The 18,776-nt window shown below is 37.8% G+C and overlaps 1 protein-coding gene across 1 annotated transcript in view; it reads right to left on the bottom strand.

The window, feature by feature from the left end:
* clstn2a (calsyntenin 2a) overlaps nt 1–18,776 on the bottom strand; it is a 578,564-nt gene that overhangs the window by 302,245 nt on the left and 257,543 nt on the right. The window contains exon 3 of the mRNA XM_072254628.1: nt 10,827–10,949. Coding sequence (XP_072110729.1) covers nt 10,827–10,949 — 123 coding nt within the window. The remainder of the gene's footprint in view (nt 1–10,826; nt 10,950–18,776) is intronic.

Below are 18,776 nucleotides of genomic sequence, written 5' to 3'. Positions count from 1 at the left end.
ACTTTAATTATAAATTTTACAGTACCTGCAGTATTTTTTTCAAATTTAAATTGCCATTCCTTTTATCAAAATAAAATTTTAGTGCTTATTCAACAAAAATCAATTCAAGAAGTCTGACCTTCCCAGTTTGTGCACCATCAATGTGATGTTAAAATTAGCTGAAATTTTTAAATCAACTTTATAAGGTGAATATGCTTAAACATCAATAAGATAGTGGGTAAAATTGTAATGGTTGATGGGATGTGCAACAAATCAGTATTATTCACCAAATGCACATTTCATACAACTGTGAAATCTGTAAAAAGTCATAAAACATGTCTTTATTGAAGCTGTACTTCTTTGGTACAGGGGTGTAAGGAGGAGGGGTGAGGCAGTATGGCAGCGACCTTGTTTAAACACCTAATAAGGGCTTGACCCATTTCTTAAAGTTTCCAAAAAAATTCTCTTGTTCCCTTGTTAACTCAGCCATATTCTACTATAGAGTAGCTGGCTGGTGGCGTAGTGGCATCAGCGTTGGACTGTGGGGCGAACGTTCCAAAGTTCAAACCCAGCCGGCTCCCCCCAGCACACTTTCCATCCGTGTGGGGTTACGAGCTGGTGGTCTCTTTGAAAAAAAACTCACCCGGCAGAAGGCAATGGCAAACCACTGCGGTAACTTGCCTGGTACGCAAATTCCAACTACGTCAGAAAGGTGTGGGAGGAAGTCGTCCGCTACCTGGAAAAATTCCGGATGCCACCTAAATTATTCTACTATAATACTCGACATGTTCTACTATAATACCCGGATTCTCTCCAAACATTGTATTTTGAAACTGCCTAAGACCTTTCTTCAGATGGTGATTGACCTCAAAAAGTTCCATTTACACAGTTTGGCAGATCTCACCCTGATCAAATTCAGGAGGACCTTTGAAAAGCTGCATTTCATATCTGTTTGAGAAAAAATTACAGCACTTAAATGAATGTGGTTCCTGCTATTACCGCTATGTCAGAGAACCAGACATGCTTGATGTATTAACAATATTTCAGAAACCTGAGGCAGGAAGCTAACATTAGAACAACATACTGTCTTCCTAATGATGTTTCAGATTGACCCTGAATGACAGTAGTCCTAGTTACAAACCAAGGACCTTTCTAGTTTGTAAGAGCAACAGGAACTCCATGTCCATGCAACCATTGGGTTAGTTGGATGATTCAATAATGTTCATCTTGAGGGAATTAAAAGTTTAACTGAAATTGATATTGTGCTTTTCAGTTTGCTTGGGAATCAGAAAAGAACCCGGTTCCATTGAGAAATTAATTATACACTTCACATCACAATATTACAAAATTAGCTAACAATGCAACAAAGATAAATGGAGAACATTTGCAATTTAAAAGAACACCAACTGATTTAATGCTGCAATTTAAAACAATAAGCATTTTAAATAATATGGGAAGGAATATGTTTTTCACTTTTATTTCCTCCCTATCTCAAAAATGCAAAATCTTAAATGAAAGGATAATGAATTATTATTATTATAGCAAAGAGTCCTTAGCTCTGCTTTACTCATACCCTGCAGGGTTCCTTTTCTGCATTAATCAAATTCTGATGTGATTACTGTTTTGCCTCATCTGTAGTCTGAACAAGTAACCCTGCAAATAATAGACCTGATTCTTTCTTGAACCAAACAGCATTTTGCAGAACAAAGATTCTGCTTGCATCTGAACCATAAAACAAAATTACTCCAGGGCCAATTATTGTATAGTTCACATACGAGTAAATACAAATTAATGTTTTCTGTCAGCTTGCTAATTTCAGGTGCAACATTTATACTCTCACATATAATGCATGAGTTAATGATTCAGGTGCACCTAAAGTGGTCATTCTGAATCCTCATATTTGTTCTGCAGTACTGTATGCTCAATTGGACTATTGTGAGCATTCCTGTATTAATATTCAGTTTTTGTCTAAGTGATTTTCCAGGTGGCAAATGATTGGGGATTTTAGAAAGTTTAGTAAGCAAAAGTAAGAAAAATATTCAAAATGGGAATATCTACTTAAAATAATTTTCAACAATCTAATTTCACTCCTATTAATATGATTATATCATATTCTTATTGAACAGCTCAAAAGAAACAAAAAAAAATCAATTGAGATTCAACCTGCCTGCCCTCTTATAAAATAGCTGAAAGAATTTGGAGGTCTGTTAGTATATATATAAAATTAGTTAAAGCAATAGAATTTAATACAAAAATATATACTGCTGCAGTTCTCTAGATGATTTACTTAATTTAAATATCATTTGGAGTGATAAAGCAGAGATAGATCACTAAAATTTCAAATCAATCATTACCTGGTGCTAAGTGAATACAATGACAAATAAACTTAGAATGCCTTTTGTGCCTGCTGATAAAAGAGGGGGGCAAATAACTGAAGGACTCTGTTCCTAGACGCTAACCATTAAGTCCTGCTATGAAATTTATATGCCCAGAAAGGATGATAGTTTGCTGCTGTGATGTTTATGATCAAATTGTTTCTTTTGCATTTTTATATGTATTTAGGTAATTACGGTGATAGTAATGTTGTGGTTATTTTACTGAACTGGTAAATACACTCAAACTAATAATCCTGATACACATGTTCAAAAGCTGGGGAATGTAAACTGCTCATTTAATAAAGATGTGGAATCAAAATGGCCAACATCAGTGACATTGAATACAAGAATGTTATAAAAAACAATAATTTTTAGGAAAGGAAGTTCATGTCCTTATCTAATCTGGCTGGCTTTGTAATATAGCCAGAGGAATGTGATTGACAGTCAAGATGCTACTGATATAGCCTCACAACTCACTTATTTGAACGACACCAGCACTATCATAGAAATAAAACTGGACTGACCATTTCATAAGAAATTCAACAAATAGAAAGGCTGTGCGAAGAGCTTGTCACTAGCATCTGGAGATATCTGAAGGAATTGAGATGAATGCAACAAAGTCTGTTCTAATTACATTTAGAATATGTAACTTTCAACCAATAAACTTCCACCAACAGGACTGGTTACGTACTGTCCCTTTGGCTAGACAGACACAATAAATTAACTGTGCATTGGTTGTTAATGGGAGGGAGCAGTCTTGGGAACATTGGATTCAGAATACATAATAGTGTTCAATGGAGTGATCCTTGCACAGCCTTCGTGGAAATCAAACCATGCTAACATAACTAATATATAGTTTATAGGGTCCGATCTCAGCCCGTTTCAGCTACACAGGAACATTGCACGTGTTCATCAAGCTTTGTCCCACAGTCTTCAGTTGCCTTACTTACGATGTGCCTTCCGTCATAAAGTCGGATTGAGAATATTCACCAAGGTCAGTCTAATCCTTATAAATTCCCCAGAAAACAAAACAGTCAGTGTCTCTTGCCATTGTTTCTGTCTCAACTACTTCCACTGGCAGCTTGTTCCACATACTCACCACATTCTGTGTGAAAATGTTACACCTCAGGTCTCTTTTAAATATTTCCCCTCTCAACCTAATTCCATGCTCCTAGTTTTGGACTTCCCTATCCTGAAGAAAAGATTGTCACCATTCACTTAGCTATGCTTCTCAAAATTCTAAATATTACCATAAGTTTGTCCCTCATTCTTTTATATGTCCTGTTCGCCTTCTCTCTCTATATATATATATAACACTGAGGCTGTCTACAAGAAGGGTCAGAGCTGTCTCTATTTCCTGAGGAGACTGAGGTCCTTTAACATCTGCCGGACAATGCTGAGGATGTTCTACACGTCTGTGGTGGCCAGTGCTATCATGTTTGCTGTTATGTGCTGGGGCAGCAGGCTGAGGGTAGCAGACACCAACAGAATCAACAAACTCATTCGTAAAGCCAGTGATGTTGTGGGGATGGAATTGGACTCTCTGACGGTGGTGTCTGAAGAGAGGATGCTGTCCAAGTTGCATGCCATCTTGGACAATGTCTCCCATCCACTACATAATGGACTGGTTGGGCACAGGAGTACATTCAGCCAGAGACTCATTCCACCGAGATGCAACACAGAGCGTCATAGGAAGCCTGTGGCCATCAAACTTTACAACTCCTCCCTTGGAGGGTCAGACACCCTGAGCCAATAGGCTGGTCCTGGACTTATTTCCTGGCATAATTTACATATTACTATTTAATTATTTATGGTTTTATCACTATTTAATTATTTATGGTGCAACTGTAAAGAAAACCAATTTCCCTCGGGATCAATAAAAATGACTATGACTGTGACTATATATATATACACACACACACATACAGTGGCATGCAAAAGTTTGGGCGCCCCGGTTAAAATTTCTGTTACTGTGAACAGCTAAGCGAGTAAAAGATGATCGGATTTTCAAGAGGCATAAAGTTAAAGATGACATATTTCTTTAATACTTTAAGCAAGATTACTTTTTATTTCCATCTTTTACAGTTTCAAAATAACAAAAAAGGAAAAGGGCCCAAAGCAAAATTTTGGGCCTTCTGCGTTGTCAGTACTTAGTAACACCCCCTTTGGCAAGTATCACAGCTTGTAAATGCTTTCTGTAGCCAGCTAAGAATCCTTCCATTCTTGTTTTGGGGATTTTCGCCCATTCTTCCTTGTAAAAGGCTTCTCGTTCTGTGAGATTCTTGGGCTGTCTCGCATGCACTGCTCTTTTGTGGTCTATCCACAGATTTTCGATGATGTTTATTTCGGGGGACTGTGAGGGCCATGGCAAAACCTTCAGCTTCCGTCTCTTGAGGTAGTCCATTGTGGATTTTGAGGTGTCTCTAGGATCATTATCCTGTTGTAGAAGCCATCCTCTTTTCATCCTCAGCTTTCTTTTTTACAGACGGTGTGATGTTTGCTTCCAGAATTTGCTGGTATTTAATTGAATTCATTCTTCCCTCTACCAGTGAAACGTTCCCCGTGCCACTGGCTGCAACACAAGCCCAAAGCATGATTGATCCACCTCCGTGCTTAACTGTCAGAGACGTGTTCTTTTCATGAAATTTTCCCCCCATTTTTTCTCCAAACATACCTTTGCTCATTGCGGCCAGAAAGTTCTATTTTAACTTCATCAGTCCACAGGACTTGTTTCCAAAATGCATCAGGCTTGTTTAGAAGGTCCTTTTCTGCGTCCTCACCACAAAATTCAGCATCAGAAGTTTGCAAAGGAACATATTTGTGCAGGTGTCGCTGCATAGTAGAACAGTGCACCACCACTCCAGAGTCTGCTAAATTTTTCTGAAGGTCTTTTGCAGTCAGTCGGGGGTTTTCATTTGCCTTTCTAGCAATCCTACAAGCAGTTCTCTCGGAAAATTTTCTTGGTCTTCCAGATCTCAACTTGACCTCTACTGTTCCTGTTAATTGCCATTTCTTAATTACATTACGACCTGAGGAAACAGCTACCTGAAAACACTTTGCTATCTTCTTATAGCCTTCTCCTGCTTTGTGGGCATCATTTATTTTAATTTTCAGTGTGCTAGGCAGCTACTTAGAGGAGCCCATGGCTGCTGATTTTTGGGACAAGGTTTTGGGAATCAGGGTACTTTTAAAGCTTTGAAATTTGCATCACCTGGCCTTTCCTAACAATGGTTGTGAACAAGCTAACTAAGGTCGGAGACCTTGGTAAAAGCTATCTGAGAGCTCAAATCTCTTGGGGGTGTCCAACCTTTTGCATGATGCGTCTTTCCTTTTTTTCACTCTAAAATTGTACAAAACAAAAACAATACACTAATCTTGCTTAAAATGTTGAAAAGAATGTTTCAACTTTAACTTTATGACTTCTGGAGATGCCAAAAATTTGCTCCCTCTTGAGCCAAAGTGCTCTCTGACTTCTACTTCAGTTACTTACTCTGCCTCATTCCCTAAGAGGATGTCCAGATCTGCACTCTTCCATGTAAGTCCTTTATATATTGACTCAGGAAACTTTGCTGGACATATTTCACAAATTCCACCCCATCCAGGCCCTTAACACTGTGTGGCCCAGTCAATAACTGTTATTCTTACATCTATGAGCAATTTCTCTGCACACCTGTTCCTCAAGTTTCTGTTGACTTTTGAGAGTTCTATAATACAGCCCCACTGGATTGATGCTCCCCATCTTGTTTCTAATGTATACACATACCCTCACTCTGTTCAGCCTCCTATTCTTCATGTGCATTTAGAACACCTTGGAGTTTTTCTTAATCCTGCTCACCAAGGGCTTCTCATGTCTCCTAGCTTTCTTGTGTCCCTACTTACGTTCCTTCCTGGCTACTTTATAATCCTTTAGAACCCTGTCTATATTTCAGTTTCTAAACTTTAAAATATGCTTCCTTCTTCTTCTTGAATAAATGTACCTTCTCTCTTGTCAGCCACAGTTCTTTTACCCTATCACTCTTTCCCTATCCCATGGAACAAACCTGTTCAGAACCCCATGCAAGTGGCCCCGAAGCAACTTCCACATGTCTGCGTATTTCCCTGTGAACAACAGTTTCCAATTTACGCCCCCATGTACCTGCCTCATAACATTGTAATTAGCCCACACCCAATTAATTACTTCTAATGATAGAATTAAATATTTTAGTTACCAATAATGGAGTGAGTGATTATATTGAGAAATTAGACACATTAAAGTAACTACTCTTACCACGCAATTCAATGTCACAAACTTCATTTAAATGAACAGTTCACAGTATTTACACCAGTCAACCCAGCTGACTGCAAAGCTGGTGTCAGAGCTGAAGAACAAGCAGTAGTTGGCCAGTAGTTATATATAGAATATTTTGTTAAAGATCAGCAAGATTTTGCCAGCTTGTTAGAATCTGAACCACTCAAAAAATTCACCATGTCCCAAGTTCAGTTTAATCATCCTGGAGAAATTAAGCCACTGGGCTTGTCTGTGGATCTTTCAAAAACACTCTGAAAATCTAAATGAAATTTTTGAGTGCAAATACATTGTGAAGAGGTTTGATTTTTTAAAAATATTTACTACAGTGCTAGTTCTCTACCCCAAGCTAACTAGAACATAATTTAGCAAGTTCTTCAGAAACATTTTCAGTGAATCAGCATCAAATTATTCACAGGTGGTAACTGACACTGATTAAAATAGTTTTTTTTTAGCAATGAACTGAAAGAAGTATCATCACTTCTAAATAAATAAAGGAATATTTCTTAGAATATTATTTTATAAAGACTACCAATTTTAGAAGCAGCATTGTATTTCACAAACTCTTTGCTAATATAGGTATTGTGCTGATTCACAAAAGCTTCAGGTACAACTCAAGGAATACAATACTTCTCAAACAAAGAAAAATACTCCAGATTCAACAACTGCACTCAAGTGGAAAATTTATCCCAGAAATTTCTTTCTTATATCTTCAGTAACAGTGGCTCCACTTCATACGTCTTTGGTTTGGAAATCTTTATTACCTCCCTAATTGGGCCAATCTGTTCCAACTGAGGGGAGTCATTAAAACATCTGCAACACATTGCTATGCCTTAAAAAGTTGTCATAGACTAGTTTTGTTTAAAGGAGTCTGATATCCCTATTCATTGCAAAGGGTTTACACTTTTCAAATAGGTTTTCTTCTCCTTACAACCAACTACCCTAGCCAACTGAATACCTACTCCTTCCTGGCCAACCTCACAATTTCCAGAATGTGGCAACTGATTTTTCAACTATCTTTTCTAATGTTTCTTGTGTATGTCTTTTGGATTGGAAATTCATCATTGGTTGCTGGCATTGAATGCATGCAAGTGTATTGTCATGGTCTAAACTCTTCTTTGCACGTTTACTTCAAACAATACTAGAGGCGGTTGACATTTCTAGAGTGAATTGCGAGCATTTGGTCATTTTGCGGGTGAAAGCTTTAAGACTTACTGACCCATATCTGTTGCTACAATGCTGGACTTCACAGGGAATCTAATGGCAAAGCCTAACCTTGCTGGGATTCACCATTTTATTGAAATACATGAGGAAACTATGCAAACTGAAACCCCACTACACCTTACTGAACAGCTTCTGGATCCAAATGCCCAATGAAATAACCTCGAATTATCCATAACATTTTACAGGTGGTGGGTTGCATCAAGTACAATTTGATCCATTAAATTCAATTAGTGCAAGTAAATATGAGTAGGGTATTAAGGCTGATAAAAATAACTTACAGAAATCTTCTAAAGCATAAAGCTAGTGGCGAAAACTTACTTCTTTCTCAGGTATTTATAGAGCATTGTTCTATTTCCATTTGGATAATGGGTAGAATATGAACAGAAACTGACACATACTTAGTAGGTCAGGCTGATAATCTTTCATTAGAACTAGGAAATCTTAGAAACCAAACATGTTAAATGGAACTATCAAACTATTGTTCTAAGCTGCAAAGGAAAAGGTGGAGAACACAAAAGCAATGCTCTGATCGAATGGAGAATAATTGCACAGTAAAGGCTTCATCATAGTTGTTAATCACAGTGGATCTATCTCCACCTCTCCTAAACTAAAAACTTGCTTGACTTCTAACTAATGAAAGGCTGCTGACTTTAAATGTTAACCCTGCCTCCCTCTCCACAGAGGCTGCTAGATTCAGAACCCAGCATTCGCATTTTTTTACTCCTGGGTTTTTCTAGCTCCCTTATTCTAAATACTGACATTAATATAGCTAAGTCAGTGTTATTATAAATACTGAATTTTATTACATTTTCATGTATAGTTAAATGTACTGTATTTGGTTTGCTGCATGTAGCACTTAACTTGATGATAAAAATGCTCATATAAATACAGAAATTAAATACATGCCTAATTTTATGTGCAGCACATGAGGATTCTTTATGTGAATGAGAAATGCAAGCTAAAAGACTTCAAATTATTCCTTATGAAATTTTCCTTCCTCCAGTAAAATGCGCAATTGCTTAACAGCACATCTCACAACTTCTTTGTGTTAAACTTTAAAACCAGACTGCTATATCCTTTATTGTTTGGTTTTTCCTTTCTGCAGATGCAGAAAGATTGCATAACTTGAGCAAAATAGTAATTTTGCATCATATTCAGAAAATCAGATAGACCAAAAAAATCCTTCAGACAAATCTGAAATCAGTGAAAGTCATGCTTGCAAAAAAGAGAGAAGGGAAAAACATGTCCTAGCAAGAAGCACTAGAAGGGTCAAGTATTAGAGCAACAAATGGTTTACTTCCTACTCCTTGATGACAAAAGCCAGCTGGAGCTATTAGAAATTCGACATAAATTACTCAGCAGAAGTACTTCATGTTTAGTTTTCTTTAAAACTACAATTCATTATTGAAAAAGAATATCTAAAATTATTTCATCAGTTCTCTTTCAATGCAAGGTAAGATAAGAGATCCTCATTTTTTTCTTAATGTTATAAAGGGAGGGAGGAGAAGATGGCGGCGTGACGCAGCGCGTGCAGCCGTTCCAAATTATATCGATATGTGTAACTAGGGGGCCGTACACAATCCAGATTTGATGGAGACAGCCGTGAGAAGCACGGAGGAACACATGGAGTAACTTCTGAAATACCTGCTTCGCTGCCGCTGCTACTATGTAATCCAGAATCTCGGCTTTGCCTATTTCCTGTTGCCGGGGCTGGGGTTGAAGCGCTCGGCAGAGATGGTGCTCGATGCTCGGTGCTGGAGAGCTGGTCGGAGGCTCAGAGTTTTCGGAAGGACTTGGAGTTGGACTGTGCTCGGATGCTTCCAGGATGCTGCATCGGCAAGTTTGGTGGCGCTGGAGGTTTACCACCTGCATGAGATGATGGGACTTTCGAGAGACTTTGAGACTTTTACCCTGCCCATGGTCTGTTCTTATCAAATTACGGTATTGCTTTGTACTGTTGTAACTATATGTTATAATTATGTGTTTTTTGTCAGTTTTTTAAGTCAATTTGTCATGTGTTTCTGTGATATTATTCTGGAAACACATTGCATCATTTCTTAATGCATGCATTACTAAATGACAATAAAAAAGGACTGCGTGTCCTCATAATCTAATGTAATCTAATAAGCATTCATTAACTGAAGCAAGCAGGTGGGAAATGATATGAATGCTTAAAACACCTGGCTTTAAATTTTAAAATATACCAATGATTAAGGGTCAAAGCTACTGTTCAACTGGGCATCAATACTGTTTGAATCTACCTAGAAGTCAGAGCCTCCAATTCAGAGTTCAATACAAAAATGCTCATTCATTGAGCTTATGTGAAAAGCCAAGTTATGAACATGTAAACTGACAGATACTTAGTGACTACTGGCATCAATAGAACTTTCCATTAATATTGTTCCAAGATAGAGGGTTGGATTGCCATTGAGAATCAGAAGGTTCTGTAAGACTAATATACTCTAACGACCCAGAAGTCTAAGTATCGGTAAACCTGCTAATGGTGTAAATTATTATTGATGCAATCGGCAATTGTAATTATTCTTCCTATTATCAAATTATTGTTAAGTTAGAATCAGACAGCCATCTCCACGCACCAGCATAAATCATGTCTTTTGTAATAACTACTCCAATGGTATCATTACCACTATCACAAGGGTATTGAACCAAAGGCCTTTCAGTAATGCTCCACATGCAGATATATATAATTGAATGCAAAAACTGTTGTTTCCACAAGCAGGATTTCTATCCCACAATGTTCTTTTCAAAAACATTCTTTTTTATTTAGTGGGGACACTTTTAGTTTCATTTAAAACAGCTGGAAATCAGTTTGTTTCTTTCAAACTAAAGGTGAAAACAGTGAAAGGAGTCATTAACTTCACAGTCTCACAGACATAATGAAATATTACAGGATCTGCACAAGCCACAGCCTTTGGGATGACTAATAGCATATATCAACTCACCGGCATAGCGCACCGGTGCATCCTTATCCAGTGCAACCAGTGGTGGGTCCAGAAAAACCGTGTCATTGTTCTCTGTTATCACACCATGGTAGGATGTCTCGATCCAGGGCTTATGCTTGTTTACTGAAAAAGATATTTCCAACAAATGGTGTCAGTTATGAATCTGACTAGAGCAATTTTTAAAAGATATGCCAGAATTAAGTGGCATAAAATTAATACTTGAAAGTACTCAACAATCATTTTGACAGGATATAAGGAATGAACAGCCATAAAATAGCAAAACTGAACTCTTTTTCTTCCCTTATCCAACTTCATTTCCTCTGATCTCTCAGTGGGAGCTTTCTACATGAAGTTGCTTGCTTTGGAATAGTTTAGAATATTGAACACAGCATCGTCAACAATAATGGCACAGCATCTAGGAGTACCAGACAGTATGTTATATAAGAAAAAAGCTGAAAGACTCAGCAGGATAAGCAGTAGCTGTGGAGAAGGAAACAGAGATAACACATCCAGCCAAAACCTTTTACCATAGCTTGTGCAGTATGTCTAACATTTTCTGTCTTCTGTCAGATTTCTAGCATCTATATTTTTTATCTTGCAATTACAGTATATTGTACTCAATTAGCACTATAATTGGATTATGTATTTCGCATTCCTTCATATCATGGATTTTCAACATTGAGTGTGTGATCAATTCAATTTTTTAATTTCATAGAACATAGCACAGGAGCAGATCTTTCAGACAACAATGTAATCAAATGCCCAACTACATAAACTACATAAAGATTCAAAGTACATTTGTTATCAAAGAATGTATAAATTATACACCTTGAAATTTGTCTGCTTACAGGCATCCACCAAGCTAGAAACGTGAATAAACGAATTAAAAAAAACAAAGACCAAAATCAACTGTGCAGAGAAAGAATTAAAAAAAATACAAATCATGCAAAGAATAGAAGCAAGCCAACAGCATTCTGAACTGGAGTGAGTCTCCAGATCCGCTCCTCGAGCAGCCAGAGTAGGGCCAAGCCTCGGTCCCAGTTCATTACACTAGCAAGGCAAAAATGCACAGCAGCCAGATCAGTTCACAGCCGTAGCACCAAGGAGAAAGGAATGAATATTTGTGGGAGAGCAAGCAATATCAACCCAACCCTCACCTCTGGTCCCAACACTCATGCTTCCAGTCTATCTGGGCCAGCGTTTAAATTGTCCAAACACCAGATAGTGCCTAACTCTAGGACTTGGACTCAGGTGTCATGATATGCTTGGGCCACCCAACCCAAAGCCATCCTTGATCTCACCAAATCAGTTCAGCGCTTGGAGTGATCCAACTTCACACATGGGTTAGGTGGACAGCCATTGAAACTCTTCCACATTGACTCCTCTCCTAATCACTCACTCCATCTCTAACAGCAATACCAACTCTGCCTGCGACCCCAGCTCGAACACGCTGCACCTTGTAGTGCCCTAGCACAATTCATTCCCTGAACCAGCCTCAACTCTGCCTGCCCCCCACTGTCTGCTGCAATAGTTCACCACAATTTGCTTCAGAAAAGGTGTTATAAGTAATGTTTTTAGTCGAATTTCTTACCTTTTGAACTACAGTAAGCTGTTGCACGCCTTCGGCGGTGCCATCTTAAACCACCTACATGTCCACATCCATCCATTTCCTGAACATTCATGGGCCTATTCAAGTGTCATCTATCATATTGGCCTCCACCACCACCCCAGCCAACCACCACTCTCTGTGTAAAAAAATTTACTCTTCATGTAGCTTTTGAACATACTCCCTCTCACCTTAAATGCCTTCTAGAATTAGACATTTTAAACCCTAGGGAAAAAAGATACAGCATGTTTATTTTATCTATGTCTCTCATAATTTTATACTGTCTATCATATCTCTCCCCTCAGCCTTGACTGCTTCAGAGAAAGCAACCAAAGTTTGTCCAACATGCTTTACAGCACATATCCTCTAATCCAAGGAGCATCTTCTGCACTCTCTCCAAACCATCCACATTCTGCCTGTAAAGGGGCTAACAAAAATGAATACAATATTCAAGATGCAGCTTAATTAGAGTTCTATAAAACTGCAGCATAGCTTCCCAATTCTTCAACTCTGATCCCTAACTCATAAAGACAAGCCACCATATGGCTTCCTTACCACCCTAGCAACCTGCGTAGCCACTTCCAGGGAGCTATAGGTTTGGACCTCAAGATCCTTCCACATATCAACACTGTAGTGTTTTGCTATTAACAGTATACTGTCTCTTTACATTTGATCTCCCAAAGTGCAACACCTCATATTTGGCTGGGCTAAACACCATCTGTCATTTCTTAACCCATATGTGCAATTAATCTTGATTCCACTGTATCCTTTCATAATATTCTACAGTATACACAGCACCACCAATCTTTGTATTGACTGCAAACATTTCTAACCCATCCCTCTATGTTTCCATCCAGGTTACACACACACACACACACACATACACACATATATATATATATATATATATATCACTATCAGCAAAGTTCCCAGTACAGATCTCTGTGGAATGCTACTAGTTACAGACCTCTAGCCAGAATAAATCCCATAAACCAGTACTCTTTGTCTTCGGTGGGTAAGCCAGTTCTGAATACAGGTGGCCAATTCACTGTGATCCCAACTGTGAATTTAATTGCCGTTTTCTCCAAGGTAAATTATCTTGATATGTTTAGTTACGACTAATGAGGAATCCAAATTGGAGAAATATGGCAAGTCGAACAATTAAATACCTTTATTTAGCCTGTAGATCAGTCAGGATCAGCAAACTGTGCCCCTGCCAAAGTATAAATGCGTGAACTTGGAACTCATACAAACAGCATATTGCTCGAAGGGACCATTCCCCTCTGACTGTATGCCCATTACCACTAATTAATAATTGGTGCATGAAGTTCTATAATGAGCTTGTCAGAATCAATATTTAGAAGTGACCAAATTCCAGACATTTGACAATCTTTCATATTCCCAATTATCTTTAGTATATTTATTTACTGACAAATACAACACTACTGCATAACATATGCTCATAATCCATACTTCAGAAACTGATGTTTTCACAACCACTTTACACTACTCTGAAATTAAATCAACATATAAACTCAAACTGTAGGGCTACATATAGTAAGCTTTTTAAGTTACCATTCAGCTGCTGACATTAAAACAAAACTTCGCTTGGAACTATGGCAAAAGCAAAATATTCAACCTGAAGAGGTTCTTTTTATCCTTACAAACCAAACTATTAACAATTCCTCCATACCTCTCCGCTATACACCACCCCGCCTCCTCCATTTCATTTAGAACAAGTTATATGGAACATACCGTAATTATTGAACTGTGATAATTATCTCAGAAGTTTCTGTCTGAGATTAATCTTAAATTTGATATTAAATTCAGTTCCACGCAACTTATTAATTAGTTAATTAATTAATTAATACTTTGGCATCTTGAGATCATTTAACAAACTAAAGCAAATTCTACATGGCTGTAATTATAATGCACCTGAGGTATTCTAGATCCCAGGACAACAATATCATTTATAGCATTGTCACCTTTTGCCAGGGACATAATAATATCTTGAACCAGAGAATAATTGATACCTTTTGTACCAAGTTGGAATCGTAGAATGGAAACATATAATGAGGGGACTTGAAGCATTTGAAGGTTAGTGGCTCTCTTGTTCTTGCTCCACAATTTAATAAAATCATGGCTGACATTTTACTTCCACATCATCTTCCTGCATTATCTACATATCCCTTTGTCATGTATTTAATATTTCAGTAATATTTGAATAGTATTATAAATATATTGTTTGATTAAGCATTCCTTGTTTGTTTAATTAATGCATTCTGGTTATATTTAAAAATATGTGAATTGCATACGTCATTATGCTATCACATCATAAGCAGACACCTCGCTTAAAATAAAGAATACAAACTAAGCCTCACATTTCAGACTCTTTGTTTTCCTACGAATTACATTAAGCTTCTGAAATTAGAAAGTATCACAGTAGGGACGAGGTATTTTTAAAATGTACCAAGTACAGCTACCAAATTATTGAAGTGCAGTGAGATAAGACTATAAGACCATAAGATAGAGGAGCAGAATTAGGCCATTTGGCCCATTGAGTCTGCTCCGCCATTTCATCATGGCTGATCCAATTTTCCTCTCAGCCCCAATCTCCTGCCTTTCCCTGTACTTCTTGATGCCCTGACCAATCAAGAATCTATCAACCTCTCCCTTAAATATACATAAAGATTTGGCCTCCACAGCTGCCTGTGAATTCCATAGATTCACCACCCTCTGGCTGAAAAAATTCCTCCTCATCTCCATTCTAAAGCCCTTCTATTCTGAGGCTGTATACTCTGGTCTTTGACTCTCCCACCATAGGAAACACCTCTCTACAGCCACTCTGTCAAGTCCTTTCACCGTTTGATAGGTTTCAATGAGGTCACTCCTCATTCTCCTGAATTCTCATGAATACATGCACAGAGCCATCAAACGCTCTTCATATGATAAGCCATTTAATCCTGAAATCATTTTTTGAAACTCCTTTGAACCTTCTCCAGTTTCAGTGCATCCTTTCTAAGATAAGAGGCCCAAATCTGCTCACGGTGCTCCAAGTGAGTCCTCACCAGTATTTTATAAAGTCCTATCATTACATCCTTGCTTTTATATTCTAGTCCTCTTGAATCAAATGCGAACATCGCATTTACCTTCCTCATCACAGACTCCCAAATTCCAGCATTTTGTTAGCGTCGGTCCACAGTGAAGATTGATGCCAAATAGTTATTCAGTTTGTCTGCCATTTCATTGTCACCCATTACAATATTTCCAGCATCACTTTCTAGTGGTCCGATATCCACTCTTGCCTCTCATATACACTTTATACTTTACGTATCATAAGAAACTTTGGGTGTCCTCTTTAATATTATTGGCTAGCTTACTTGTGTATACCACCTTTACCTTCTTAATGACTTTTTTAGTTGTCTTCTGTTGCTTTTTAAAATCTCAATCCTCTAACTTCCCAGTAACTTTCCCTCTATTATATACCCTCTCTGGTGTTTGTTTTGGTTTTGACTACTCTTGTTAGCCATGGTTCTGCCATTTTGCCTTTAGACTACTACTTCCACATTGTAATGTACATATCCTAAGCCTTATGAATTGCTTTCATAAATTCTAGCCATTGCTGCTCTGCTGTCATCCCTGCCAGTGTGTTTTTTTTCCCCAATCAATTATGGCCAACTCCTCTCTCATGCTTCTGTAATCCCCTTTACTCCACTGTAATACTGATACATCTGACTAGTTTCTCCTTCTCAAATTTCATGGTGAATTCACTCTTATTAGGAGCACTTTCCCTTGTGGTTCTTTTACCTTGAGCTCTCTAATCAATTCCAGTTCATTGCACAACACCCAATCCAGAGTAGTCAATTATCTAGTTGGCTCAATCATGAGTTGCTCTAAAAAGCCATCTCATAGGCAGTCTAGAAATTCCCCCTCACGGGGGAGTGTTCAAGTTTTAAAAGCTATGCAGAACGTGTTCTTCAGAGGGAAAGAAAAAACACGGTTGAGTTTAAAAATGGAAGGTTCATAAACAGTGAGTTTTGGGTGATAATAATCATTAAAAAAATCAGATATGGCTGGGTACATTGGGAAGATAGATGCATTCAGTTGCTCCACAGGTAACTGGCTCATGTATACTGAGCTAATTGAAACAGTATTTTGAAGCAAATTGAATAGCAAATGAGAAATCAGCAGCAATTTTACTGAGTGCATTGGTTTTAAAAGAAAATATTTTGCTTTGATACTTTACTGCTTCAACCAAAACAATAGAAATGAGCTTTGCTGGAATCATGAAAGTAATGCAGGAACACCTGGAACTGAAACCATTGTTGATTGCAGAGTGCTTTAGGTTTCATATGCGTAATCAAAAAGCAGGCAAGTCCATTTCAGCGTACTTGGCTGAACTGAAGGGATTGACTGAGCATTATCACTTCAATGGTGGGCTTAATGATTCAGTGAGAGATCACTTAGTTTGTGCAATCTTACAAAAAAAATCAAGAATGGATCCTAACCAAAGCACAACTTTCATTTAAAAGGGCAGTTGAAATAGCTGTATCCCTGGAAACAGCAAACACAGACACAACTGAGTTGCAGTTAGGAATGAAAATGAGTATAACAAAATTACAACTTCTAAGCATAAACTGACCTGGCTAATCAAATTGTATTCCCATTGTAGCAGAGGCTCACGTACACCAGATAAATACAAGTTTCATGGTGAAACTGGCAGAAAATGAAATAAAGTATGACACAAATATCATTTTAGGCAGACAGAGAAGAGAAAAAGAGAAGCACTCAAATTATAATTTCAAAAAGAGCACTAATCTGTATGCTGTTGATGAAAAATTTGATAAGGATGAGATTGACACAGGAATGAGTAGCCTTGTGATTTACAATGTGAAAACTAGCAATAGATACTGTAAGTAATATAACTTACACCAAAAGTAAGCATTAAATTTATTAAAATGGAATTGGAGGTTGGTTTAGCTGTTTCAATCAATCCATAAAATGAATTTGAGACGCATTTCAAAGATACTAAACAGATAGCCTGCAGATATCCAACTAAGAACTTATACTGGAAAAAAGATAACTCGCATGTAATGACATTCTTGAATTTACAACAACCAACAAGCCACAATGGGCTTGTATATGGAAAAGAGTATAAGTTTTTCATTGAATGCACTGCTGGCAATGGTGGTGGAAGCGGATAGGGTCTTTAACAGACTCTTAGTTAGGTACATGGAGCTCAGAAAAATGAAGGGCTATGTGGTAGAGTAATTCCAGGCAGTTTCTAGAGTAGGTTACTTGGTCAGCATGAGATTGTAGGCCAAAGGGCCTGTATTATGCTGTAGATTTCTATGTTCTATGTTCTAAAAACAGGAGGACTAGCATTGTGGGGCTCCATTGGTTGAGCCAACTACAACTTGATTAGGGATCCATCCACCATTTGCATGTCACATCGCCTGCAATAGAGTCAACTGAAGTACTTTAAGAAGGGTCCTGGATGATACCACGCAGTGTTCAAGAATGATATTGGAATATTCAAACAGATCAAGGGTAAAATAGTGTTAAACAATATGTCACACCTAAGTTTTGCAAACTGTCTAGTTCCTTATAACCATCTGTGATAAAGTAGCCAGTGAGGTAGATCACGTAGAAGCTGAAGGAATTCTTTTCAAGGCTGAGTGGAGTCCGTGGGGAATGTTAGTGGTACCAGTAGCCAAGAAGAATAGGTCTGATAGTGAATGTCTTTGCAAACTTTCCTGGAAGGAAATACTTCAGCAAAGTGGACTTAACTGAGGCCTACCTACAACTGGAGGTGGAAGAAGAATCCAAATTGTTTCTCATCATAAACATTGACAAAGGGCTTTATCACTATAATAGCCTTATTTTTGGAACAGCATTTACACCTGCACTTTGGCAGAAATCTAAGGACTAGGTGTTGTAAGGCTGGCCAGGCACTCAATGTTACCTGGGTGACCTCATTGTTCCTGGTAAGGATGTCAAAGAATATCTCCAAAATCCCAAGGTAGTGTTAAAAAGATTAACATGAGCACAAAATCTCACAAGAATAAGAAATCCTTTACAGCAATTAAATCTTTGGGGATGAATGGGACAATTTAAAACCTACTATAGTGTGGATGTCTATATAGTAGCTGTATTATATAGCATACTTTGTATATAGTTGAGATGCATTTTCTTTTCTTCCTGTTAAGATGGTGCTACTGAACATGTGTAATAGCTTCTGGTAGTCAAAAGGCTTAGGAATCTGACAAAGTACGTCACTAAAAATACCTTTTCTGAGGTAAATTGTGTTAAATTATTGCCACAAACAGTGAAGGGGCAAGCAA

This window comes from Mobula birostris, chromosome 4 (genome assembly GCF_030028105.1).
Source record: "Mobula birostris isolate sMobBir1 chromosome 4, sMobBir1.hap1, whole genome shotgun sequence".
In the NCBI taxonomy this organism is placed as follows: domain Eukaryota; kingdom Metazoa; phylum Chordata; class Chondrichthyes; order Myliobatiformes; family Myliobatidae; genus Mobula; species Mobula birostris.
Note: the sequence above shows the minus strand (reverse complement) of the source record. Positions and strands in the feature narration are given on the sequence as shown.